At 38.2% G+C, this 21,950-nt stretch overlaps 3 protein-coding genes across 5 annotated transcripts in view; 2 read left to right on the forward strand and 1 right to left on the reverse strand.

Annotated features, from left to right (window-relative positions):
- LOC107264426 (neuroligin-1) overlaps window positions 1-15,295 on the forward strand; it is an 81,619-nt gene extending 66,324 nt beyond the window's left edge. For 2 of the 3 annotated variants that reach the window (XM_025081707.1, XM_015732658.2), the window contains exons 2-10: window positions 1,175-1,878; window positions 3,994-4,291; window positions 5,093-5,245; window positions 5,317-5,517; window positions 10,224-10,416; window positions 10,509-10,953; window positions 12,773-13,046; window positions 13,134-13,280; window positions 13,361-15,295. In XM_025081707.1, coding sequence (XP_024937475.1) covers window positions 1,678-1,878; window positions 3,994-4,291; window positions 5,093-5,245; window positions 5,317-5,517; window positions 10,224-10,416; window positions 10,509-10,953; window positions 12,773-13,046; window positions 13,134-13,280; window positions 13,361-13,992 — 2,544 coding nt within the window. In that variant the 5' untranslated portion in view covers window positions 1,175-1,677 and the 3' untranslated portion in view covers window positions 13,993-15,295. Of the gene's footprint in view, window positions 1-81; window positions 458-638; window positions 773-862; window positions 1,105-1,174; window positions 1,879-3,993; window positions 4,292-5,092; window positions 5,246-5,316; window positions 5,518-10,223; window positions 10,417-10,508; window positions 10,954-12,772; window positions 13,047-13,133; window positions 13,281-13,360 lie in introns of all 3 variants that reach the window. The other variant, XM_015732659.2, reaches the window with a different exon arrangement.
- Window positions 15,296-15,404: 109 nt separating this feature from the next.
- Window positions 15,405-17,916, reverse strand: LOC107264429 (la protein homolog). Its single transcript, XM_015732662.2, has 7 exons — window positions 17,609-17,916; window positions 16,984-17,337; window positions 16,762-16,904; window positions 16,587-16,671; window positions 16,255-16,506; window positions 16,023-16,167; window positions 15,405-15,799 (listed from the first exon to the last, which is right to left on the reverse strand). Exons 1-7 carry the CDS (start codon window positions 17,750-17,752, stop codon window positions 15,714-15,716), a joined length of 1,209 nt encoding a protein of 402 aa, XP_015588148.1. The 5' UTR covers window positions 17,753-17,916; the 3' UTR covers window positions 15,405-15,713.
- Window positions 17,917-18,345: 429 nt separating this feature from the next.
- Window positions 18,346-20,673, forward strand: LOC107264431 (translationally-controlled tumor protein homolog). Its single transcript, XM_015732664.2, has 5 exons — window positions 18,346-18,500; window positions 19,138-19,208; window positions 19,318-19,505; window positions 19,625-19,894; window positions 20,224-20,673. The coding sequence occupies exons 1-4, from the start codon at window positions 18,473-18,475 to the stop codon at window positions 19,854-19,856; spliced, it is 519 nt and encodes a 172-aa protein (XP_015588150.1). The 5' UTR covers window positions 18,346-18,472; the 3' UTR covers window positions 19,857-19,894; window positions 20,224-20,673.
- Window positions 20,674-21,950: the final 1,277 nt, after the last annotated feature.

Below are 21,950 nucleotides of genomic sequence, written 5' to 3' on the forward strand. Positions count from 1 at the left end.
TTATCCGTACATAATAAATAAATCAGTATAAAAAATAAAAAATATATACAATAAATATAAATAATTATTGAATTCTTTCAGTCAAGAAGAACATTCAGCATTCAAAAAACATGTGCAGTCTGAGTGTACTCCATTGGGAATTGGCTTCGAATAAGCAGACACTATACGTGTCTCTATATTCAATTCTGGCTATTCCTACGTGATAGAGAAGAATGGATAGAGACAGATAAAGATAGTGAATAAGATATCCATACATACGTGCAGACAATAGTGTGGAAACCGAAGGAAGTAAATGTCCTAAAGCCGCAGAGAATTGATATTTTATTCTCCTACAGAGACATCAACGTTCATGCAATTCCGAACAAATTCTGAATCTCGATTTTCCATTGATAGAATGTCAATTTGCATGCCATGTATATTGCACTGCATTGCTTGATCCAATTCCTTTTGGAGTTGTGTAAGTATTTCACCCTGTCTGGATGGTTTAATGCCTGGACGCAATAATCGAGGAGTGAATTAAGTTGATGGAAATTAAACGTCAGAGTTTCAATACCCCGATATAACTGCTTACGTACCTAACCTATGTACTACGATAAGGTAGCGTGAACACTGAATTTAACCCATATATGACGTCACAGGATGCTCGACGAACCACCCTAAAACTGAAGTGAATTCCACGTTGGATTTTCTATGAACATTCCACAAACTTCCCCTCTCTTGCCAGACAAATTTTTCAAAAGTGGTACGAAGACGGTGGCTACCTTGGGGAAAGGTATTTTCATGTTCTATGCATAGCTGTCTAAAGGAATGGGTTATACCTACGCAATATTAAATATTGATTTAAATATATTTTTGAGTTTAGGGTTGAACAGCAGGGAGGTTATGTAGTAACTTTCTAAGAATAGTTGTACCAAAGGATCCCATGTTGCTTTAGTAATTGAAATTGCTTGCGACGTTACTAGGCGTCAACAGGATAATTTACAGTGTCTGGTCAGACAAGAATCTCACAGGGCTAGGATCAGTGACATCATTTAAAACGACAAAATTAATTTAATCAATAAATTACAAAGGACATTATCGTAAATTGTATCAACCTGTATCCACGTAATAAGATCAATAATTACACCAGGTATGTTTGAGAGGCTTCTAGCTAAGAAATTATTTCTTGTTACAGATCCAGTTCAAGAAGCACGTGCTACTTCCATGCATCTTCAGATCCTGGAAAGTCAAGGAGCATCTCTATGGTTTCCACACAATCACCGTATTTTCATCCAGCATCTGTTTATTCAGAATTCTTTGAAGGCAATTTAACTTGAATCTACTGTTTTGGTCCGGTCCAGCGGAACTCTCCTCCATTCCTTATATTTCATGCAAAGAGCAAAAAAGGAACTTTAAGACAACAGAAGGAACATACGAATAGAGAGCATTGAAAGGAAAATGTGAAGATTAAAAACGTAAGAGAGCGAATAATGGAGAAAAACAGTGTAAGGAAAAGGGCCTGGATCGTTTGCATAACGAAGTTAGAAAGTGATTTGACGTAGACGCAGGTGGTTCGCCCGAGCGGAAGTTGAGTTGTTTGAGTTCCGGTTAACAAGGACGCTACGAGTAATTTCGACCTGGGGCCTCGCGTTCTCCTGTGCTCTGGGCGCGTTATGCTGGTTGCGAACAAATGCTGCCATGCTCGCAACATGCCAGCCGGCGGCACCGACCCAGCCGCTGGTACCGAGGCTGAAGTACTCCAAGTTCCTGGTCTTATCCACAGAGAAGACCTTCCTTCTGTTGCTCCTCGCCGTTGTCGTCTGCAACTCGCAAACCGCTACGCGCTACGCCTCGCGCATCGTCGAGACCCAGGGTGGACAAATTCGAGGAATACTCCAGGCACGTATCCTCTTCATCTTGAAGATATCTTTTTTTTTCTTTCTTTCTTTTCATCCTCACCTTCCTCTTTCATATATCTCGAGTAATCCTCGTCGTTCATTCAATTGGCTACGCCTTTATTCGATCCGGCTTCCTACTGATATCTTTTCGGACGCTATCTCAAAAAAATCTGTATTGCTTTTGAGATATAGTCCAAATCCTTTAATCTGACGTAAATCGATTGGAGGATTGATTTCGATTTGGTTCAAAAGGACATTTTTCTCAATTCATATATATTGCTCGAAAATCTCAAGAAACGTTGTACGTGGCGTAATTAGAGACAGGAGATTTTTAAATTTTCCTACGTTTAATTCTCAAAATGTCATCCCGACAGATTCCTCATCCCGAATTGCACGACCATACGAAAACTACGTTCCCGCTGAAGCAGTCACGTGCGAACGTCACGTAGACAATCTCGCTGATTGAATTTCCTACATCGCGGAAGGAAAGGAATAATCCAGAAGGTCCAGGATAACGTGTTGGGATTCCGATGGGATGCATTCGTGGATGCAGTAAAGTTTGAGAAGTCGAAAGAGAAGATTGCTGAGATGTGATAGGGAAGGGTGTAGGGGGGAGGGGGGATGTTCAAAAATTTATTCAAATGATTAACTTTTGCTTCGTAACACTTTTCAGATTAATTTATTCTCGTACCAAACGTCTAAAGTTTGAGTATTATTATTGAATTCCTCTAGAGTTTCGAAGAGAAACACCGATTACAGTCATTTTGCGTTTTGAATAAATTTACCAGCCCTCAACTCATTTTAAATTACAGTAAATATATATATATATATATATATATATATATATATATATATATAATCTATAGAAAATGAATATTCCAGTCAGGTGTACAAATGATATTGATTTTGCAAGAGATTTGCCTCGTTAACTGTCAGGCTGTCGTGTAGAGAATTTAAACCCTCTGCGGTCGTATTTACCTCAGGATACGGGTGCTTTGGTGGCTGGGAGTCGTCATACGACCGCAAAATATTAATAATTCGGGGAATCCCACTTTTGTTCTGCGTGAAAACTTTTTGCGTTGATTTAATTATGACAAATTCATGGATATCGGCCTTTTCATATCATTCTGTCGATTTGACGATATTCTTTTTTTATCCACGGCGTGCCGTTTTTCTATCGACTACGTTATTAATTTGACATACTCGCATATGACAGGCTATCTAATATCTCTGTATTGCCTCGTCTAACGAATCACTACGCGTATCTATTTTTTACGTTTTTATTCTTTTCCTTTTTTCCAATAACGGCTATCTGCGAGCACATTGAGGAAAAAGACATCGAGAAAACAAAGGGACAAAGTGCGAGAGAGCGTATACGCTATAAAGTAGACCATACACGTAGATACTAGTATTGTCAATATTATAGTACAGCAAGAAAAACTAAAAGCAAGCCTCAGGGGAAAATAATCTACTAAAATAAAAAAGAAATAAATATGGATTCCCATCCATTCGCCAATGTGTAACACGATTTTATAGGATTTTTGATAACCAGTTACTGTTTGAATTACGTCACACGGTCACGTGATCTTCGGCCAGTGACTGTTAATTAAAAATTTTACACAGGACTCTCTATTGATCGATTGTTGAAGTACGATTAATGGGATTGGACTTCCTTTCTTTTTTTTTCATAGGAACCTACCTTTTTTCGTTAGATACTTTACCCCGAACTTTCCGTCCTACCCAATCATGAGTAAGTGCCAAACGAGGTTAGAGTCTCCTCGTAGTAAGATATCGCGTTCGATTGGTCCGTGGGTTGCTGGGTAATAATTGGCGCGATCATTCAAACTGAAAAGACGTTGGGCGTGACGAAATTAGATGGAAGACGTCGAATTTACTTTTTCAAATTTGACGATTGATTCTCCGTATACCTTCGCAAACCTATTAACTATTTATTATCATTGTTCGATTATTAATTTAATTTTTTATTTAATATCCTTTACGTATATAAGTCTATAATTAATTGATTTACACGGTGGTATGGCTATCTGCAAATTTATATATACTTTGTGTTCATCCGTCTTAATTTATCTTATTTAAATATTTTGAATATTTTCAGGAACTAAACAGTCGCCATTTGGATCCTGTCGAAGTTTTTCGTGGGATACCTTACGCGGCTCCTCCCGTAGGAGATCTTCGTCTAAGACCACCAACGCCACCTCTACCCTGGTCCGGTGTCAAACTGGCAGACACCTTCGGTCCAGTTTGTCCCCAGAAACATCCAGACATGACCAATCGCACTTTGGCACTCAATCAAATGCCACGTGGAAGATTTCTTCAGTTGAAGCGACTTCTCACTTTCCTGGGCAATCAAAGCGAGGACTGTCTCTACCTGAACCTCTACATACCAGGAAGCGGTACACAGTAGATATAAGTCATGTGAAATAACCTATAAAAAAAACTTGTAGTAGTTGTGACAACTGACTTTAGGATTTTTTATAAGTAAACGTACTTGGCAATTATTTTGATCCACCGGCTTCACGGATGCGGAATAAGATATGATTTTAAAGTGCCTTCACATTGCAGCCATTGTGTAGATCGATAAGATTTTTTTAAAACTTCAAACTCTTCCGAGTGTCCACGATCGGTCGGTAAACGAGTAGCGGCAATTAAATTCTGTGATCCCTTTTCTCCCCTTACCATAACCACCAGCCCTCTAAAGTAACGCTATAAAATTTAATTTTCAGTAATCCAATAAACCCTCTATGGGTGGCAGGACCAATTGTTACAGATCCTCTTTTTTTAGTGCAAAGCCATTAAAAGCCAATTAAAATTCATTTTCACGGTATCACCCAGTACCTCGTGCAACCGTTGAAAAACTTGAATACCTTTCAACAAGGAAAAATAATAGTGATATTTAATATTTCACGGCTAACATCAAACTTACGTACTTGATATTTATAATTTATGTTAATACATAATTCAAAAATCCCGCTCAAATGCGACGCATAGACAATGGGGTTTGAATAGCCAATGAGATGCGTTCATGTAATGAAATTCCTACGGCAAGAAACTGAACTTACTTAGAATGAAGTTAGGTTAGGTTAAAGTACTCCTTTATGTCTGCGATAAATCCCAAAGGAAACAGGGCAGGGATTCCCCTAGGGATAGCATTATTAATAGGAACTTGGTATTCTAGTGTTTTTTCTTTTTCTTAGGTTCTCGTGGACTGGAAGCTCCGTACGCAGTGATGGTTTACGTCCACGGCGAGAGCTTCGAATGGGGTTCCGGTAATCCTTACGACGGTTCAGTGCTTGCCAGTGCCGGACACGTTATCGTTATCACGATGAACTATCGTCTAGGAGTCCTTGGTAAAATACGCATCCGACAAATCCTTTTGATCCTCTTAGCTAGTGCAACTTAGAATTTTTTGTTCCTGTAGGATTTCTCAGGACGCGTCCCAGTCCTGACACGGGTACGGGATCCGGAGGTAACCTGGCGCTTAAGGATATCGCCATGAGTTTAAAGTGGACACGAGAAAACATTGGTGCCTTTGGCGGAGACCCAACCAGGATCACCCTGATCGGACATGACACCGGTGCGGCTTTGGTGAATCTTCTGCTGCTCACTCCTTACGGCAAAGGTGGGTCTGGAGAAGTGAATCATATTCTTGAGGTTCCATGTAATTTTACCACCAAGACGTTTATAGCTCCCCATGAAGTTCGGGTCCCTTGAATTTTCGAATTACTGCTTAGCGGTTGAGTACAGCCCAGCCCTCTGGAGGACGGAGGTCTAGGTGGGCAAGTTTGAACGATCGGCGTTACCCCCGGGGACGACCTCGTAGAAGTATCTAGAGCAATAATTATAAAAGTTAGCTCGAGTTGTGAGTAAGGGGAAAATATTTTCCAAATATACGCGCGTACTTGTAAAAGTACCTAAAGATCCTATACCGTGGGACGACGCAATAGATTTTTATTTTACGTTAATATATCTGATGTTTATGGTTATTATATATCTTGATGATTTTCAGAATTTTCAAGGAGGCCAAAACTTTTCACTGTAGGCCTCGATCAATCATCCTCGTTAATCCTGGTAAGGATTCCTGATGGAATTCAAAGTGAGAAGCTAAAATCGCATATTTTATATGCCCCGGGGATTCCAATTTCTTCGCTACGGTTCTATGACGGATACAGCCGTGTATAACCGACACTGGCCAATAAATTCTCCAGGGACAAATTACGCGGAAATGATTTCGAATTCGACGTACAGACGCTGCTGGTAACATTTATCTCGTGCACGTGTTGCCCTTAAGACGAATCTCAAATATCGAGAGCAGGAAAACGGAATGGAATAATTTATCCTTCGACGGCGAAACTGTATCTGCTTTGGCCTTTTCGCGGTCCTCTTGGTATCCTATTACTATCCGACGGCCATTCACCTTCAACTCAAGATTTACGAAGGTGATTTACACGAAATTTCACGTCCCTGGTCCCGTACTGCTTTTCAAGGTATAAATCAACCCGTCGAGGTTTAATACCCACCAAAGAGTGTCCGAATCGTTCTTTGTGCTTTTCACGCTCGAATTCTGCAGATTTGCAAAAAGCAGAAAAAATATATCACGACACCAAATTCTACTCTGGCTAAGGGTGATCCCTGGGGCAAAGTTATTTTTCCAGACCTCGAACTCCTATTACTTTCTCCGTTCTGTACCAGGGTATGGAGTACGGTCCTCATCCGCCAGCTTCTTCTACGGTTCATATTTTTTGCAAGGACCAGCTGATTAATCGTCATACGATTCGATTCACAGGATTCTCTTCACCTCTTTCTCTCTTTATTCTTTTCTTCCTTTACCTGTTCCTCGTCATGGTAACCAAGGCTGCTGACAGGAAGCGGAAGAGAACGTTTTGTCAATCCAACCTATCCATGGATACCTGATGACAACCTTGACAAATCGTTTAACTTCACGTCCTCGAGATCCTGTATGTTTCTCTCAGAACAGTAAAGAATCAAATATTTGATTACAGATTCCAGTTGTGAACGTATACGAGGATGAAAAATTTTTGAAAAATTTGTAATTTATTATATATAGCCTCATTTTTCGATTCACGGTCACAAGGCGACTTCGGTTACCGATACAGATAACGTTTTAGATTTCTGGTTCCCTTCGGGTCGCCACCCCGCTCAGAAGCTACGCTCTCGGTTTGATTCGTATAGTTAACGCCAATGCTCTCGGAAGATTTCGTTATTGTTTAGTTGAGGTCTTGGAGAAGTGGCCGTATAGGATCTTCAAAATCTTACGTACCGATTCGCTAAGGAACGCTCTCGATTTGGTTTAAAGGGACGAATTGAGGGAGACAGAAGATTTATCAGCTATAGGGATCTCGACCAATCAGAATGATTAGTTTTCGAATTTGGCTATTGTCACAGCAGTCTATCTCGGGGTACCGACCGAGGTGTCACAAACTGCCTCGCGCTCCCGTGCTATCTGTTGATAGTTTTTCTAGCCGTGTTTCGATACAGTATAGCAAACTCTCGCTCATGTAGTTCTCGTGTTGCTCTCGCGATATCCATGAAGTTCTATGAATTTCCTGTGAGTGTTTCGGAGGTGTAGTGCTGTGCCTTAGTGCAGTGTCCACCTGAGTGTCCTTTGGATACAGTTCTCGGCCTTCAGGGATTAGCTAAACCAGCTCCGGTGAGTTCTCCCAATTTATTAATTGGTGAACGGATTTCGATTTGATAGTTTAGATTCGTTCGGTTACGTCCTCGATTCGTGGCTCTCTGTCTCGCACTATTTGCCTGACTCTTACTCCGACCCTCTCTAGCTCAACCTAGTAGTCTGAGCGGCCGTGCATTTCCGTAACCGTCCGTTCGTGCATTCAGTTAAGCTTGCTGATTTTACGCGACCCCATAGATATGCACCTACGGTTGCGTTTCTCGATTTTACACGTCCCCAAAAATCGAAAGGATCCGTTAAGTTATCGTATTATCTGATAGATTCCATCAGAGCTCTCGTTTTGTTGGAATTGGGCCTGTTCCACCCCAACTCCCAGGTCATACCGGTTCGTCAGTTTCCGGTGAAAAAAGAATTGGCTGGCGTCCGCCTGGCTTGCGGATGCATGAGCGAAGGGTGGACGGCCGAAGGTAACGTAGATTAGTTTTCGAATATAGTTCGTTCTCGGGTGTTTCGCTATCGATATCGAGACAAGAAAAAATACGTTACAATACATATATCTTTTTGCCAAAAATACTGTCTCTCTTTCTCTCTCTCTACTACGTCTAGCAATTGTAGTTAAGCAGGTAGACTTACCACCGAAGGTATACCATAAAGATACTAAATATAATACACAAAATGCATTTGCCCAAGTGAGCAGAACCGAAGTAAACTGCCTCGATGTTCTCTAGGTAAGGATATTTTTTAGGACACACTAAACGACTGATGCTAGAAGGTTGGATAGCTGAAGGAACTTTCTTGGCAGGCACTCTAACCACCGGATGGTCGTTTATTTAGTAGGTCTGCAGAAGCAGAACCGGAAGTGGGAAAAAGTTCCGGGTTACCAAGTAGAAACCACCGGCTGGCTCGCATCGGGTTCTAGTGCACTCAGAGATGTAAACTGTTTGCGTCATTTCCGAGACAACCGGGACTTCTGTACATGGCGTTGGAGATATATCCGGTCGCTACATCCTGTGTCTGCTTACTACTTTCACTCGAGCTCTTTCACCGTTCCACCATTTGAACCCGTCCGACAACTTCTTCCCTCCACTTTCCTACTAACCTTCTTTTTTCTCATCCATTCGAAATCTCTTTCTCGTAACCTACCCCCCATCCAAAATTGTTCTAGAAGGATAATTCATACTTATTACCTTAGAGCAACAACCAGTAGTTCACTCCTTTGCTTGGATACACCTATATCTGTATACAAAATTATTCAATCGTACTTGTTACCGCCTGAAGGTAATTCTACCATCGAAATCACACCGACCAGCTAAGTTCAGTCGGTAAAAAAATTGGACGCTACTGCTTCTGATTTACTAATAAGACAATCACGAGAATTGAATTTGAGCGATCGTAGAGTGACAGTGATAACATGGCGTTCTTGATAAATCAATATAATTTAATTCCAGTCGCCGTCGCGCGGAAAAATGATGTTACGGAAGCGACGAAATACGAGCAATAAACATTGTAGGTTAGGAGATCGATATTATATCGAGGATGAGAGGAAAGAAAAGTAAGATGATTGTACGTGAATTAGATTCTGTGGTTAATGGTGATATTTTAGGTTAGGTTAGCTGGAATCTAACAAACAAACATGCCATGGATACAGATTATAAGGCTCGTCCACAAGAGTTGGCTAGTACTTTGATAGTTTGGACAATAGGTTACGTGTTTACCGGGAGTGTACATCATCACCCAGAAAAGTGGATGCCAGGGAACAAAACTGCAGAACGATATTGACCAGCTGAAGTGAAATGAATCGAATATAAATTGCACGTAGGAAACTTGTGGAATTAGTATAAATCCGTAGGGCAAAAGGGATCGTCCACGGAGAATAAAAATCATCACGGATCAAGTTACATATGCAGCGTCGCCATTGGTAGTGCCGATTGTAACGAAAATTCGAGAATAACGAAGCTTTCACAATGGGAATAAAATGTAAACCCTGTTTAAAATTTTAATTGAGCTCTCAGTCCTTAGAATAAAGTTGCGAATGAAGATTTGCTTGATCCTCCGGCATAGTCACCACTCCCCAGGCTACCTACAAACCACCAAATTGGATTCTTTAATTATTATTCAGCATTGTTTCTTGTTTACCTTCAATCTTAACGAGACACCAAAAGTATACAATTTCCGGTAAGGAAGCCATCTTTTGCTCCCTGTTTGATCTCAACTTTACTGGGTCCCCATTCAGACCCATCGAATTCTCCCAACGCTATGGCGTTGTAGCTATGCCCGTTTTGTGCACCCTCGGAGAATGTAATCAGGCGTGAATGGCCGATTGGCTACGTTTGATGGCACGTGGTAATACCAGAAGGGAGAAGAATGACGGCTGTGACGCCTAGCTGCTGCCCAGATGAAATGGTAGTCAATGGGTCTGCGGTTCGTCAGCGATCCTCTGAAGCATAGTGGAGGGCGAATTCGATGAGAATTCGTAGCCACCCTATCAACTACAGAATGCCATATCAATATTGGCAAAATTCCAGATACGGGCGTTTTATCGTTTCTTAATGACGCTAATAAAAAAAAATTATATAGATAGGTAGAAGATATCTTTCTTGGTTGTTATTCGTGCAGAGAGAAAGAAAAGAAAAGATAAAGCATACTTTAACGATCTTGTATTATTTTTCTTAAAGGTCTCTTTCATCGCGTCGTCCTTCTCAGTGGATCAGCTCTTAGTCCTTGGGCCTCCGTCCATGACCCCAATGATCTTCGGCTCAAGGTGGCTGAACAATTGGGATGTTCTGCTGAGATCCATGAAGATATTGCTGACTGCTTACGGTCCGTTCCTCTACGAGTTCTCTTGGACGTGGAGCTGCCGGAAATGAGGTAGAGTTCACTGAAGGTTCTCAATTATGAAAAAGAAAAATTTTTGTAAATTGACTTTCCTTTTTTTTCTACTCTTTTGGTAAACTCATCAGGTTCATGCCTCAAATTGGACCCAGCTTACCAGTGGACCAAAGTAATCCTGATCCAGCTTTGGATATGGAGAGGGCCAGCGACGCTTTTATAAAAGTTCCTCTGATCTTGGGTGTATCTACCGCTGAATCTTATTGGGATTTTAATGCAAACGACATCCAATATGGCTTTGAAGAGGATCAACGAAACAGGATCATGAGGACGTTCATCAGGAATGCTTATGTCTATCATTTAAACGAAATATTCTCAGCAGTGAGAAACGAGTATACTGATTGGGACAAGCCTGTTTTACATCCTATAAATATTCGTGATTCAACAATGGAGGCTTTGAGCGACGGCCACACTGTTGCTCCGTTGATGAGGATTGCGTATTATCATGCTCGACGTGGAGCCAAGACTTACTTCTATCACTTCAACTATCAGACCAGAGACAGCGACTATCTTCAAGTGAGTACAGGTTATCTTTTTTTAATAAGAAATCAATTTTATCCTTAACTGAGGAAGATGCTGTCTTTGGCTATGTTTTACTTTCTGAATTAAAATGTACTTCATTTTTTTTCATCAGGTTTGTCCCTGCTCCTTTCTTTTGGAACAAGTTGGCGTGGCAGACTTTGATCTTGTTATTCTTTGGACCCAGTGTCAATGATCAAACCGTCGTGTTTTATTGGCCTATATCAGTTTCTATCGATTGAGCTATCTATAGAGGTACCTTCCCTGAAAGAATCTTTGATCATGTCTCCTAATAGGAGCTACGGCCCCGAGTCCAAAATATCCAACTCGTTTACACCTCAAAAAGGTATTCAGGTTCTTCAGCCTTATATGAAATTTTCTAGATAGGGACATACCGGGTAAAGTAGAATTCATTTAAACCTCAAATCTGTACTTCCGTTCCGTTTCGCAGCTTTGAGTTTCTGATAAGAACCGAGATTAGGATTCATTTAATGTGGAATTTCAATTGTAATTCATATCTTAGACCTCGATTGATCGTTGAATTTATTTTTTTTTATTTTTTTTTTAAGAAACATTATGTAGCTACAGAATTTTGACAATGTAACATTCAATGTTTTTGACGTGGGGGAACCAGGGTCTTCCTGACATCGATATCGCATTTAACGATATGACGTTCTTTTACAGTCTAAACTATTTTTATCTAAACTATCCAAACTGCACTATTCCTATCAATTTGTATCGGTGACACATAGCATATACAAAGTAGATAAAATTGCCTTATGCTGCAGTTTTATGAATCGAGTTTAAGTACTGATCTAATGTTTGTTAGCGTTCTCCTACTGGGTCTAATTATAAAACTTAACCGCCTTATTCAGAGCCACAGGTTTCTTTTACGACCCGGTGAATACTCTGGAGGAGTTCAGGTTAGGAATTTCTTAGTTGAAGGAGTCTCTGATACTCTTAGAAGGTACCATGAGCGTTCACGAGGGTTATAAGGGTTCTGGTTAAATCTCGGTAACTCTATTAGCAACCCTTAAAGAGAAGATGGGAGAGAAGCTGCTGTCTGAGACTCCTCTTCCTGCGGTTACTTGGCAAACCCTCTTACTTCTGCGAGAGGTAACGATCTTATGCTGGCCATGATTTTACGATGAAGATCCTGATTAAATTAGACGCCTAGTGGGCAAAGAAGATGACGCCTCCTTAGCTACCAGGAACCGCTCGAAGAAAACTGATCGGATCGGTAAATTAAGTGCTCGGCTCCTAGAGAAGTTGCTACGCGAAATTTTGGAAGTTACGAACTTAATTATCCTGCATTACGTTAGTGAGATTCTGGGTGACTGGAGTAGACTTCAGACTACATAAGGATGAGGATGATGACATACGAGAACGTTGACGTTGTCGTACGTCAGTTAGTATTTTAGAAGTGCCAGTTTGTATTGTATTATGATTTTCTATCCTCCTTATAATCTTTATTGCACTACTTAAAGTAATGGCCTAAATACAGTTTTTATATATTACTTTATCTACAAATGGAAATTTTATGTCTGACACTGATCATGAAACTTTTCCGGCACGATGCTCAAATTTTCTTTTTGTTTTCTCTAAAACTTGCGCCTCTGGTTTCTATACACTGTACAAACTTTCATTGTTCAATATCTACCTCCTCTGTGTTATTTAAGTTTCCACAAGAGAAAAATATGCCTATTCATCCTCCACTTGACAGTTTCGAATATTTATGGTTTTATTAGACTATGAAAAACTTCAAAATCAATAAACTTTTTAATATTATAACTATTCTTCTTTTATTGATTTACAGCGATTAGGCAGTGTACGTGGTGAAGACATACCTTATCTCTTTGGATTGCCACTGGTAGCTGGTGGACCATTCTTCCCACAAAATTACACAAGACAAGATCAGGGGGTAGCGGAAGCGGTTTTGACGTTCTTCACCAACTTCGCCAAGACCGGAAATCCAAATGAACCCCACAATATCGAATCAGTGGACTATGGTACTGTTAAGGAGAAGACACGATTTCGAGGTCTAACTTGGGACCAATATGAGACCGGATCTCAGCAGTACCTGATGATAGGTTCGACTTCCGCTTAGTCTGACGCTTGCAAGCAATTAAAATTCTTTAGGAACATTGAGTATTTTTTTGATTTTATAAATGTTCCAGCACTCAAACCTAAAATGAAGAGTCACTATCGAGGGCACAAGATGGCTGTCTGGCTCAATTTGATTCCCCAACTTCATCAACCAGGCGATGACGACGTGTCGATGCGTCATCATCATTTTCGAGAACATGGAGATCATTTATACGCAGGTTAGAGCAGTATTTCCTGTAATATTTCAAAATTTTTAATTATTAATAATCATATAATTCCGCCAACATGTTTATTTTAGGACCGGTAAGAGACGAATGGCATACTCCCTTACCTTTACCTGGCACAACCACCACGAATTCTCTTTCAACAACCACATGCACCACGTCGACGAACGAAGAGATCATTACCGAAGACATCACAGCCATCTTGGACAACAGCGAAGACGATGCTGAGCTTCTCCAACGGCTGGCATCAAGACATTATTACAGTACTACCACCGCCCTGGCGATAACTGTAGGCGTCGGTTGTATACTCCTGGTACTGAACATGCTCATCTTCGCGGGTATATATTACCAGAGAGACCGCGACAAGAAAAGAGCGGCTATGGATTGTACGCCAAATGGTCAGGAGTCCTTACCAATGTCCACGAGAACGTCTCTGAAACCTGCGGATAATATCAATCAAACTCAAGAACCACCACCGTCCTATACAACTCTAGCCAGAAGTCCTACCATCCAAGACCAGGAATCCGTTCATCATCAACAGGTCGAATGTACTGACGAAGAGCCTAGAACGAATCTCAAGATTTTAACCAGCGCAGGACAGAAAGATCCCACGCCTCCCAAACCTCCTACGAGGACAACCAGCTCCTTGAGTACTACAGCTGGCACCATTAAGAAACGCGTGCAGATACAAGAAATATCTGTATAGCATTAGGGATTACCCTCCGAGGGTACAATAACACGTGGTAAGCGAGTCACTTTCCTGGACCTAGAGGGCACTGCCGAGTCCCGCTTTTGATACCAATTGGAAAATATTTTTATCTGTCCCTTCGATTAATGATTTCATTAAACTCCTGACTTATCAATCCAATCCTCGGCACTTATGTCCTTTTGCTGTTCAAATAAACTTCATTGAATGATTTTATTCAGTGCTTGACTTCGCTGTTCTCTCGGAGGGTGAACATGCCGGATCTATCGGCTAAAAATATTAACGCATAAAGCATATAGTGATTATCTGGATGAAAGCGATAAAAAATACCGTGGTCCATTTTGTGCATCACAGCATTTTGCTTGGAATCTTGCTGAGCAGGATTGACACATGGATACTTAAAAACTGTTGAAATTTTTAAGTGTCTCTTACTCCAACCAATTTCAACTTGTGACTATTTCTACCTGCCACTGTACATACATACAACCGCTTAACGACTTCATTTTGAAAAAGGGATTACACGAGTCTTATATTCTCAAGTATAGCTACCTATGAATATCAGTGTAGGAAAGTGTGTTTAATTAATTACTCCTCTTCCCTCGGACCAAAAAACGTTGGAAAGGATAAAAGAAATGGACGTTTACATGAAACTGATAAGAATATCTTTTTTGTTAATATTAAACTCGCTAGTTGCAATAACGGTGTGTAATGGGACAAAAATAATTTCGATTAAATCCGAGGTATTTAAGTGAATCTTGAACGGTGCGTCTCGTATGTGGAACTTCAGAAGGCACGTTTAAACATATGTTTATGGTGGTTTATAAAAGAAAGAACAAACGTTAGTGTACTTATTCTCAAATGTCCAACAGAAAAGGACGACTCGATCATGCTGTAAAAGTGAGACTATACCTTTTAGAGTGATTAGAATTTAGAATGGTTAGAGATCATTTGCCACTAATAGCAGATGAGCTGTTTGGAACTATGGAAAACTATTGATATCATTAAAAAGAAAAAACGTATCCCGTTATGTATCGAATAAAGAATGAACGTATGCGAACAAGCACGAGCATTTTTTTGTTTAACAATATAAAAGTGTCGTCAATGCACACAAGTAATATTGTAAGGCAAACAAATCCTAGTGAAATTAAAGACATGTAATTGTTTCATTACGAAGCAATGAAGAAGGGAAATTCGAAATTTAACGATCGTTAAAATTCACGTAGTCCATAAAATACACTAGTCCAATCCATTTGTAAATTTCACTGTAGGTTTCAGTATCACAATAAATTCGAATTTGTAAATATTTATTTTTACAATGTTTATCCTCAATCTAATTTTTCTCTTCGTGAGAATTAAACTTGTATAAATTAAAGAGTAGAGGATAGATTTATAAAAATAATTGTCAGGTAGTTTTAATTTGTTATGAAATATAAGCTACGCCTTTTTATTATAGTTCAGCTAAATCAATACTTGTACATCATATACGATTTTTAATTAAAATGTACATGTAGCATACATTTGTTAATGACGCACATCACGCGTGTGATATATTCATTTTTTTTTTCTTTGTTATACCTTATTTAAATAGGCACACGCGTAGCGACAACGATATACAATATATTGAAAGGCGTATGCATTGTGCATACACAATAAGACGAGGAAACGGTAACGAAATAAAAAAAGTCAACTAATCATAGAACGAAAAATTTAAATACGACCCACTAATCAGTCGTAACTTTTTTTGAAGCAGGCTCGTCTTTTCCTGGACTTCCTCGTCGTTTACGACCTCTTTGACCTCCACGACCACCTGCAATTGAATCGTTAATATTGCAAATTAGAGATTGCGCAGTGAAATGTGCAATTGGTTTGAATGCTGATAGATAATTCAGTGCTTCGAGAAAGCGTCAACTCAGCGAGATCCTGAAGATCCCTCAGTATTAGCATGGCAAGTCATCATTATTTTTCAGTTTTATATCATTTCTTTTGTTACTGATGGATTGTAGTATTTTGATGTAAAAATTAACATTTACCTTTTCTACCGCCACGCTTTCCAGCTCTGTTATTCATTTTTGTTTGTCTGAGGTTTCTCATTTCTTCTTTTGCTTTGGTCAAGTATTTTGCTTCCTCTTCCCCTTCTAAAAGTCTGCATGTCACTTCTTTACCATTGATAATAACCTGTGGGATAGAAAAAATATATATATTTAAAGAAATATGTTACAGATTAGATATGAAACGTATGTAATTTTAAGGATTACATGGTACCTGATTCTTTTCCATTTTGTCAAGTAGGGGTTGTGCAGCACCTTCTCCCTGAAGACGAACCCAACCTTCTGTGTCGCCTTTTTTAAAATCAACGAATGCAATACAGGCATCCAATTCTCCCAATCTCTCTTTAATATGTTCTCTTGTACTGTCTTCTGACATTCCAGAAAGATGTAACACCGAACCTTTTGGTAACCCACTATCCTTCTCTGATGCATTGTCAGCTTCTGCTTCAGCGACATCATTAACATCCTGTTATCACGTGAGTTAATTTTATATAGTTATTGTTATATTGATGAGTATTAGTTTCAAATTGTTCAATTTTTTCATACATTTTCCTGCTTTTCACCCTTCTTCTCAGCCTTCTTTTGCTTACGCTCCTCCTTCTCTTTTGCTTTTCCTATAGCGTAATCAGCTCTGAATGGAAATATTGTAAATTGTATCAAATATAAAATCAAATAAGTTCTAATTTCAGTTTCCTTCTAAGCATATTAAATCCATACTTACGACCACTTTTTGATTAGCTCCGTATCTTCGTACTTTACACCGTCTTTCTCTAAAAAAACTTTAGCATCTTCCACCGTGGTGAATTGAACGAAAACTGAACCTTTGAACTGTAACTTTTTTTGTTTATCCTGATATTTTCTCATCTAGAAGAACACTACATGTAAGACCAATAGTGTCAAGTGTATGATAACTTAAGAATTAGTAAGCAGCAACCATACTTACAACAATATTTTCAATTAGTCCATAAGGCTCGAAGAACGTTTTCAGCATTTCTATAGTAATACCAGTCTGTGGGAATCCCTTAACATAAACAGTTCTAGCTTCTTGTGCTTTCCTGTACTCCTCATCAAAAACTGGAATTGGATGTTTTGGAGTGCGACGAATTTTTTTTTTATCCTCAGAAATTTCAATCAGATCACTAGTCTCAAGGGCTTTCAAAATTACATGAACATCCTTGCTCATCGAAGCAAGGAGTTTAAAGTTAAGCATTACTGTCATTGGAATCCAACCATCATCCAGTTTCACTTGTTCAATCAAAAATTTGTCACGTTGCATATTTACATCCCCAAAGTAAAACTGAAATATTGAACCCAACCTTTACTCTTATCCAATTAAACAAGTACTTAGATACATAACTGCAAACTTTCATTCAAAAATTGTTTTAGCTCTGATCTCTGATACGCTGAGCTTCAATGTACATATATGTTACCGGCTCCAAAAGAGTACGATGAAACGGTCACGTACTTCAAAATGCCATTTTATTTATTGATTACAAAAGACAATCATTCAAGCTCTTTATCAAATATCTGTTAGTCCTATACGTATATGAAATCAAAACAAATAATACCTCGACTTGTTTTTTTATCTTTGTCAATAATTCAGCACTTGGCTCTTCTACCGCTGGTACATCCGCCGGCTTATCGTCCTTAACCTTTTCAGGTTCAGCGTCTTTTTGAGCTTCTGGCTCTTTCGTGTCCTTTCCGTTTTCCATTGTTAATTTTGATGATAGGTAAATTTAGAAATTGTATATTTGCAGTCAACAACTAGTATTCCAATTAAGCAAATCCATTCACGGTGGAATTCGTCAAAGAGTTAATGCCACGTAAACACGTGTTGAAGAACTATAACGGAAACCGGGATACAGCGGGATATAAATGCATAAAACAGGAAATGACTATCGCGCAGTTCTACCAAACGTAGAAAGAAAAATCTCGAAATGAAGCAATATTATATTCGTGCGAATCATTCATAAATTTTATAACAAAACTTTATTTTATTGTACAAATTCGTAAAATATACTCATTGATTCGAAACATACTCTTTTATATTAATGAATTTCTTAACCAATTGTATAGTTAAATTTTGCGCCATAGGTGTTTTCAAATAACGGTTTGTTCAAACGTGAATTTGAATCTTAAACATTATTGCATTCCTTATAAAAATGTAATAACTAATTCAGAGAGGTAATGAAATAACTAATTTTGTGTTAATTTAAACTCTACAAGTTTCATTATTTAAGAAAATTCTGTTTCAGTTATTGCGTTTGAGGTATATGATCACATTCGGAAGTCATATATATAGCTGCGCGTTAACTGATGCGGCCCACTATTTGATCTGACTTGATCCGTCTCCTTCTTTTCCGGTTCGCTCTTTTGGGTGACTGTGTCTTCTTTAGTTTTAGCTGTAATTAAATCTTTCTCCATCTTTCACAATGAAGATCTACAAGGATATCTTTACTGGTAAGTAAATTCTAAGAGTTTAGATCTTTGCTCTCACTTATTTATTTTCGATTATTTTATTCTCACTTTTTAAATAAGTACGACAGAAATTGTCAAACTACTGACATTTCGGTCTCCATACCCTCCCTTGTATTCTTCGCATACTTTACGTTTTTCAATTACGAATTACAATCATTTTTTTAATAGAAATCTGAATTTTCAGCACATCTACACAAAATTCCCAAGTTATTTGCCGTATTTGTCATGAAATTCTAATTTACTGGAGCATAACCTATGTTCATATTTCTTTTTACCCTTATGTAAAATTAGGTAAAAATTATTTATGACAAAGTGAACGGTTATGACTTTCATTATTTTTCTTAATCCAAAATCTCTCTAAATATTACTTCTTAAGTTGATTCAGTCAGAATTACCAATTATTTAATACTTCATTTTGGTATAACCTACAATTTTTGATCTCATATATGCACTGTAATGTATTTCTGGAAATCTTCATCCATATGGCAATGTGAAATTTGAAATGCAGTTATTACCAAACAGTCACTTTTGTTGTTTACTGGTTTTGATATTGCTTTATTTCACACGATAAGTCAAAAAATTGTATGTTGAATAATAGTAAACAATTCTTTTCTTCCAGGTGATGAGATGTTCTCTGACACCTACAAAATCAAGCTTATAGATGATGTCCTCTATGAAGTATATGGCAAGGTAAATATTAATTAATACATAATTTTGAATTGACTATTATATTTAGTAAGGTATGAGAATATTAGACAACTATATAATTATATAGTGATATGATTAATTTTATTTACAGCTTGTCACACGTAAGGGTGGAGAAATTTCAATTGCTGGATTTAATCCCTCTGCTGAAGATGCTGATGAGGGAACTGATGAAGCAGTTGAAACTGGAGTCGATGTAGTTCTAAACCATCGTCTTCAAGAGACTTACGCTTTCGGTGACAAGAAATCTTACACCCTGTATCTTAAGGATTTCATGAAGAAGTAAGTACCCTTAATTTTTCCCAGAGACAATTCTTATATATGGTGAAGTGAACAAATGTGTTTTATCGCATTTATTATTATGTGCTTCCTAATCTTAATATTTTATTAAATACGTTTAGATTGATAGCCAAGCTTGAGGAGAAATCTCCAGAGGAGGTGGAGGTATTCAAAACGAACATGAACAAAGTTATGAAGGACATTCTGAGCCGATTCAAGGAACTACAGTTCTTCACTGGCGAATCCATGGACATTGATGGTCTTGTGGGTCTCATGGAATACCGAGAGATCGATGGAGAATCTGTGCCAGTTCTGATGTTCTTCAAACATGGTCTGGAAGAGGAAAAATTCTAAACAATTCTTAGATATTCAACAAATTATGGAAAAATTTTGTAAGTAATATTCTCATCCCAAATACGAATAACTCAAATTTAAATTAATAAAATGGTGATACTCGAACTAACAAATAAGAGAAAGTACTTAAACAATATTATACATGAACAAATTCCCGACTTGCGCAGCCAATGCGCCTGTCGCTGCACAATCATGTTAGATGAAAGTTGGCTATCAGATTCCCGCGGCGAATTTTCTTAATATTCGCAGCGTCTATGTTATCCGTACAATTATTATCTTATCAAGATCACTTCTTAGACCTTGAATAAATATTATCCTTCGACCACATAATTCCGTTTTAACGTATATACATTATTTACAATTTCAGATAAGCCGGAGCCAAGACTGCACACGCTGAGAAGCTGTGAGATTTATTTAACGTGGGGAAAAAAAAAAGAATGAAAGCTACGAATAATACTACTTCCAATCCCAGCTGTCCTGCAGTTAATTTATTTTTTAAATGTCATTTGTCAATGATTATTAATAGAAAAGAACGATTGTACATACACTCAGGCAATGAAATGATAATTGAATGAGGAATCACAACGTTATCTTTTTGATTTTGATAATCTTGTGAGGAGTGCAAGGATATTTGTTTACGTTCGAGAAGCATGGAGGATGGTGAAAGAACACACGGCAAAACGTTAAAAAAAAACTGATGATCAGAAATTTACAATTATAATTTACACATCGATCAATGATAACTACATGTTTCCGAGATCAATCTGGATATATCCGTGATGAATAAAATATTGACGTTTTCATAATCAGCTATAAATTTTCTATTTTTTTCATTTACTACAATCGGCCTATTTTTCAAATGTACCTTGATCCTTCAGATATGAACATCTTATCCGTTATCGTATCAAATGAAGAATTCATATAATTACATTAAAATAATACAAATCATTTGCGCTTACAATAAACAACATCACCGATGATGCAATTGCACAATTACTTAAATAAATTGTGATACTTATGTAAAACTGTTAGCTTCAATTACAACAATTTGCAGCTTATTAATTAGATGCCTCATTGATTAAATATAAAATAAAAGAAGTGTTGCACGGAACGTAATAGACTTGATGAATCATTTATAGTTTATATATATATATATATCACTTGTTTCTCTCCTATTTATTATAATATTCATTGAATACCACCCGCCCTTAAATCCTGAAACTTCATTTTTAAAAACATCAACATGTCTAATTAACAAGCTGCAAACTCGTTGGGATATATAGCTTGTTATTCTCAGATATGAGTAGGACGATTCCGAACGAGCCTACAGAAATCAGTAGGGAAATGCACAACGCTACGGTCTTAGGCGATACCAAAATCATAGCACTAAATCGTAGCGGCGAGTCTGGAAGTAGGACTTTGTGATCATCGCCTCCGACGACAATGCGAATCCCGTCGTAGCCGAGCTAAACGTGCAACGAACGCATAGCTTGGCGGGCAGAGGTTCTCCGCTACTCACCGCTGGTTCCAAAGCAACCTTTAGAACGAGACCGGAAAATGTAGAACTTCTCAGTCGACTCTAAAAAAAGATTTCTGAACATACCCTCTATGAGGGCATAAAACCAAAAAGAATGAGAAGAAGAAGGAAGAGAGAAGAAAAAAAACTAGTTGCATAGAAATATTGAAAATTCGAAAAATTGAATAAAGCTTTCCAAATACTACTAAATCTTATTGGATCTTCATTCACTTTCAAAGTTTATTCAAAATATAAAATTGAGGCTAAATCAAAATTTCGCAAAATATACAGAGTAGATAAAAATTAAATTGAAATGGTAGAATATCGAAAATACATTATGTTAAAATTGAAATATTAATAAATTAGGTGTTTGGAGCATTTAAATAATTAATTAAATCACTAAAGTAAAATATTAACACTTAGAAGTCGGAAATTCTGACCAAGCATATTTAGAAATACTGGAAGTTGCCTAAAATTGTGAGCGCGCAACTTCGTCGCGCAGGATTCGGCGGGAGGGGGAGAGTGGGGAAAGCGACGAACGCAGCGCCCGGACTCGGAGCGCTCATTCTTCCTCGAGC

This window comes from Cephus cinctus, unplaced genomic scaffold, assembly GCF_000341935.2.
Source record: "Cephus cinctus unplaced genomic scaffold, Ccin1 Ccin1_scaffold0169, whole genome shotgun sequence".
NCBI lineage: Eukaryota > Metazoa > Arthropoda > Insecta > Hymenoptera > Cephidae > Cephus > Cephus cinctus.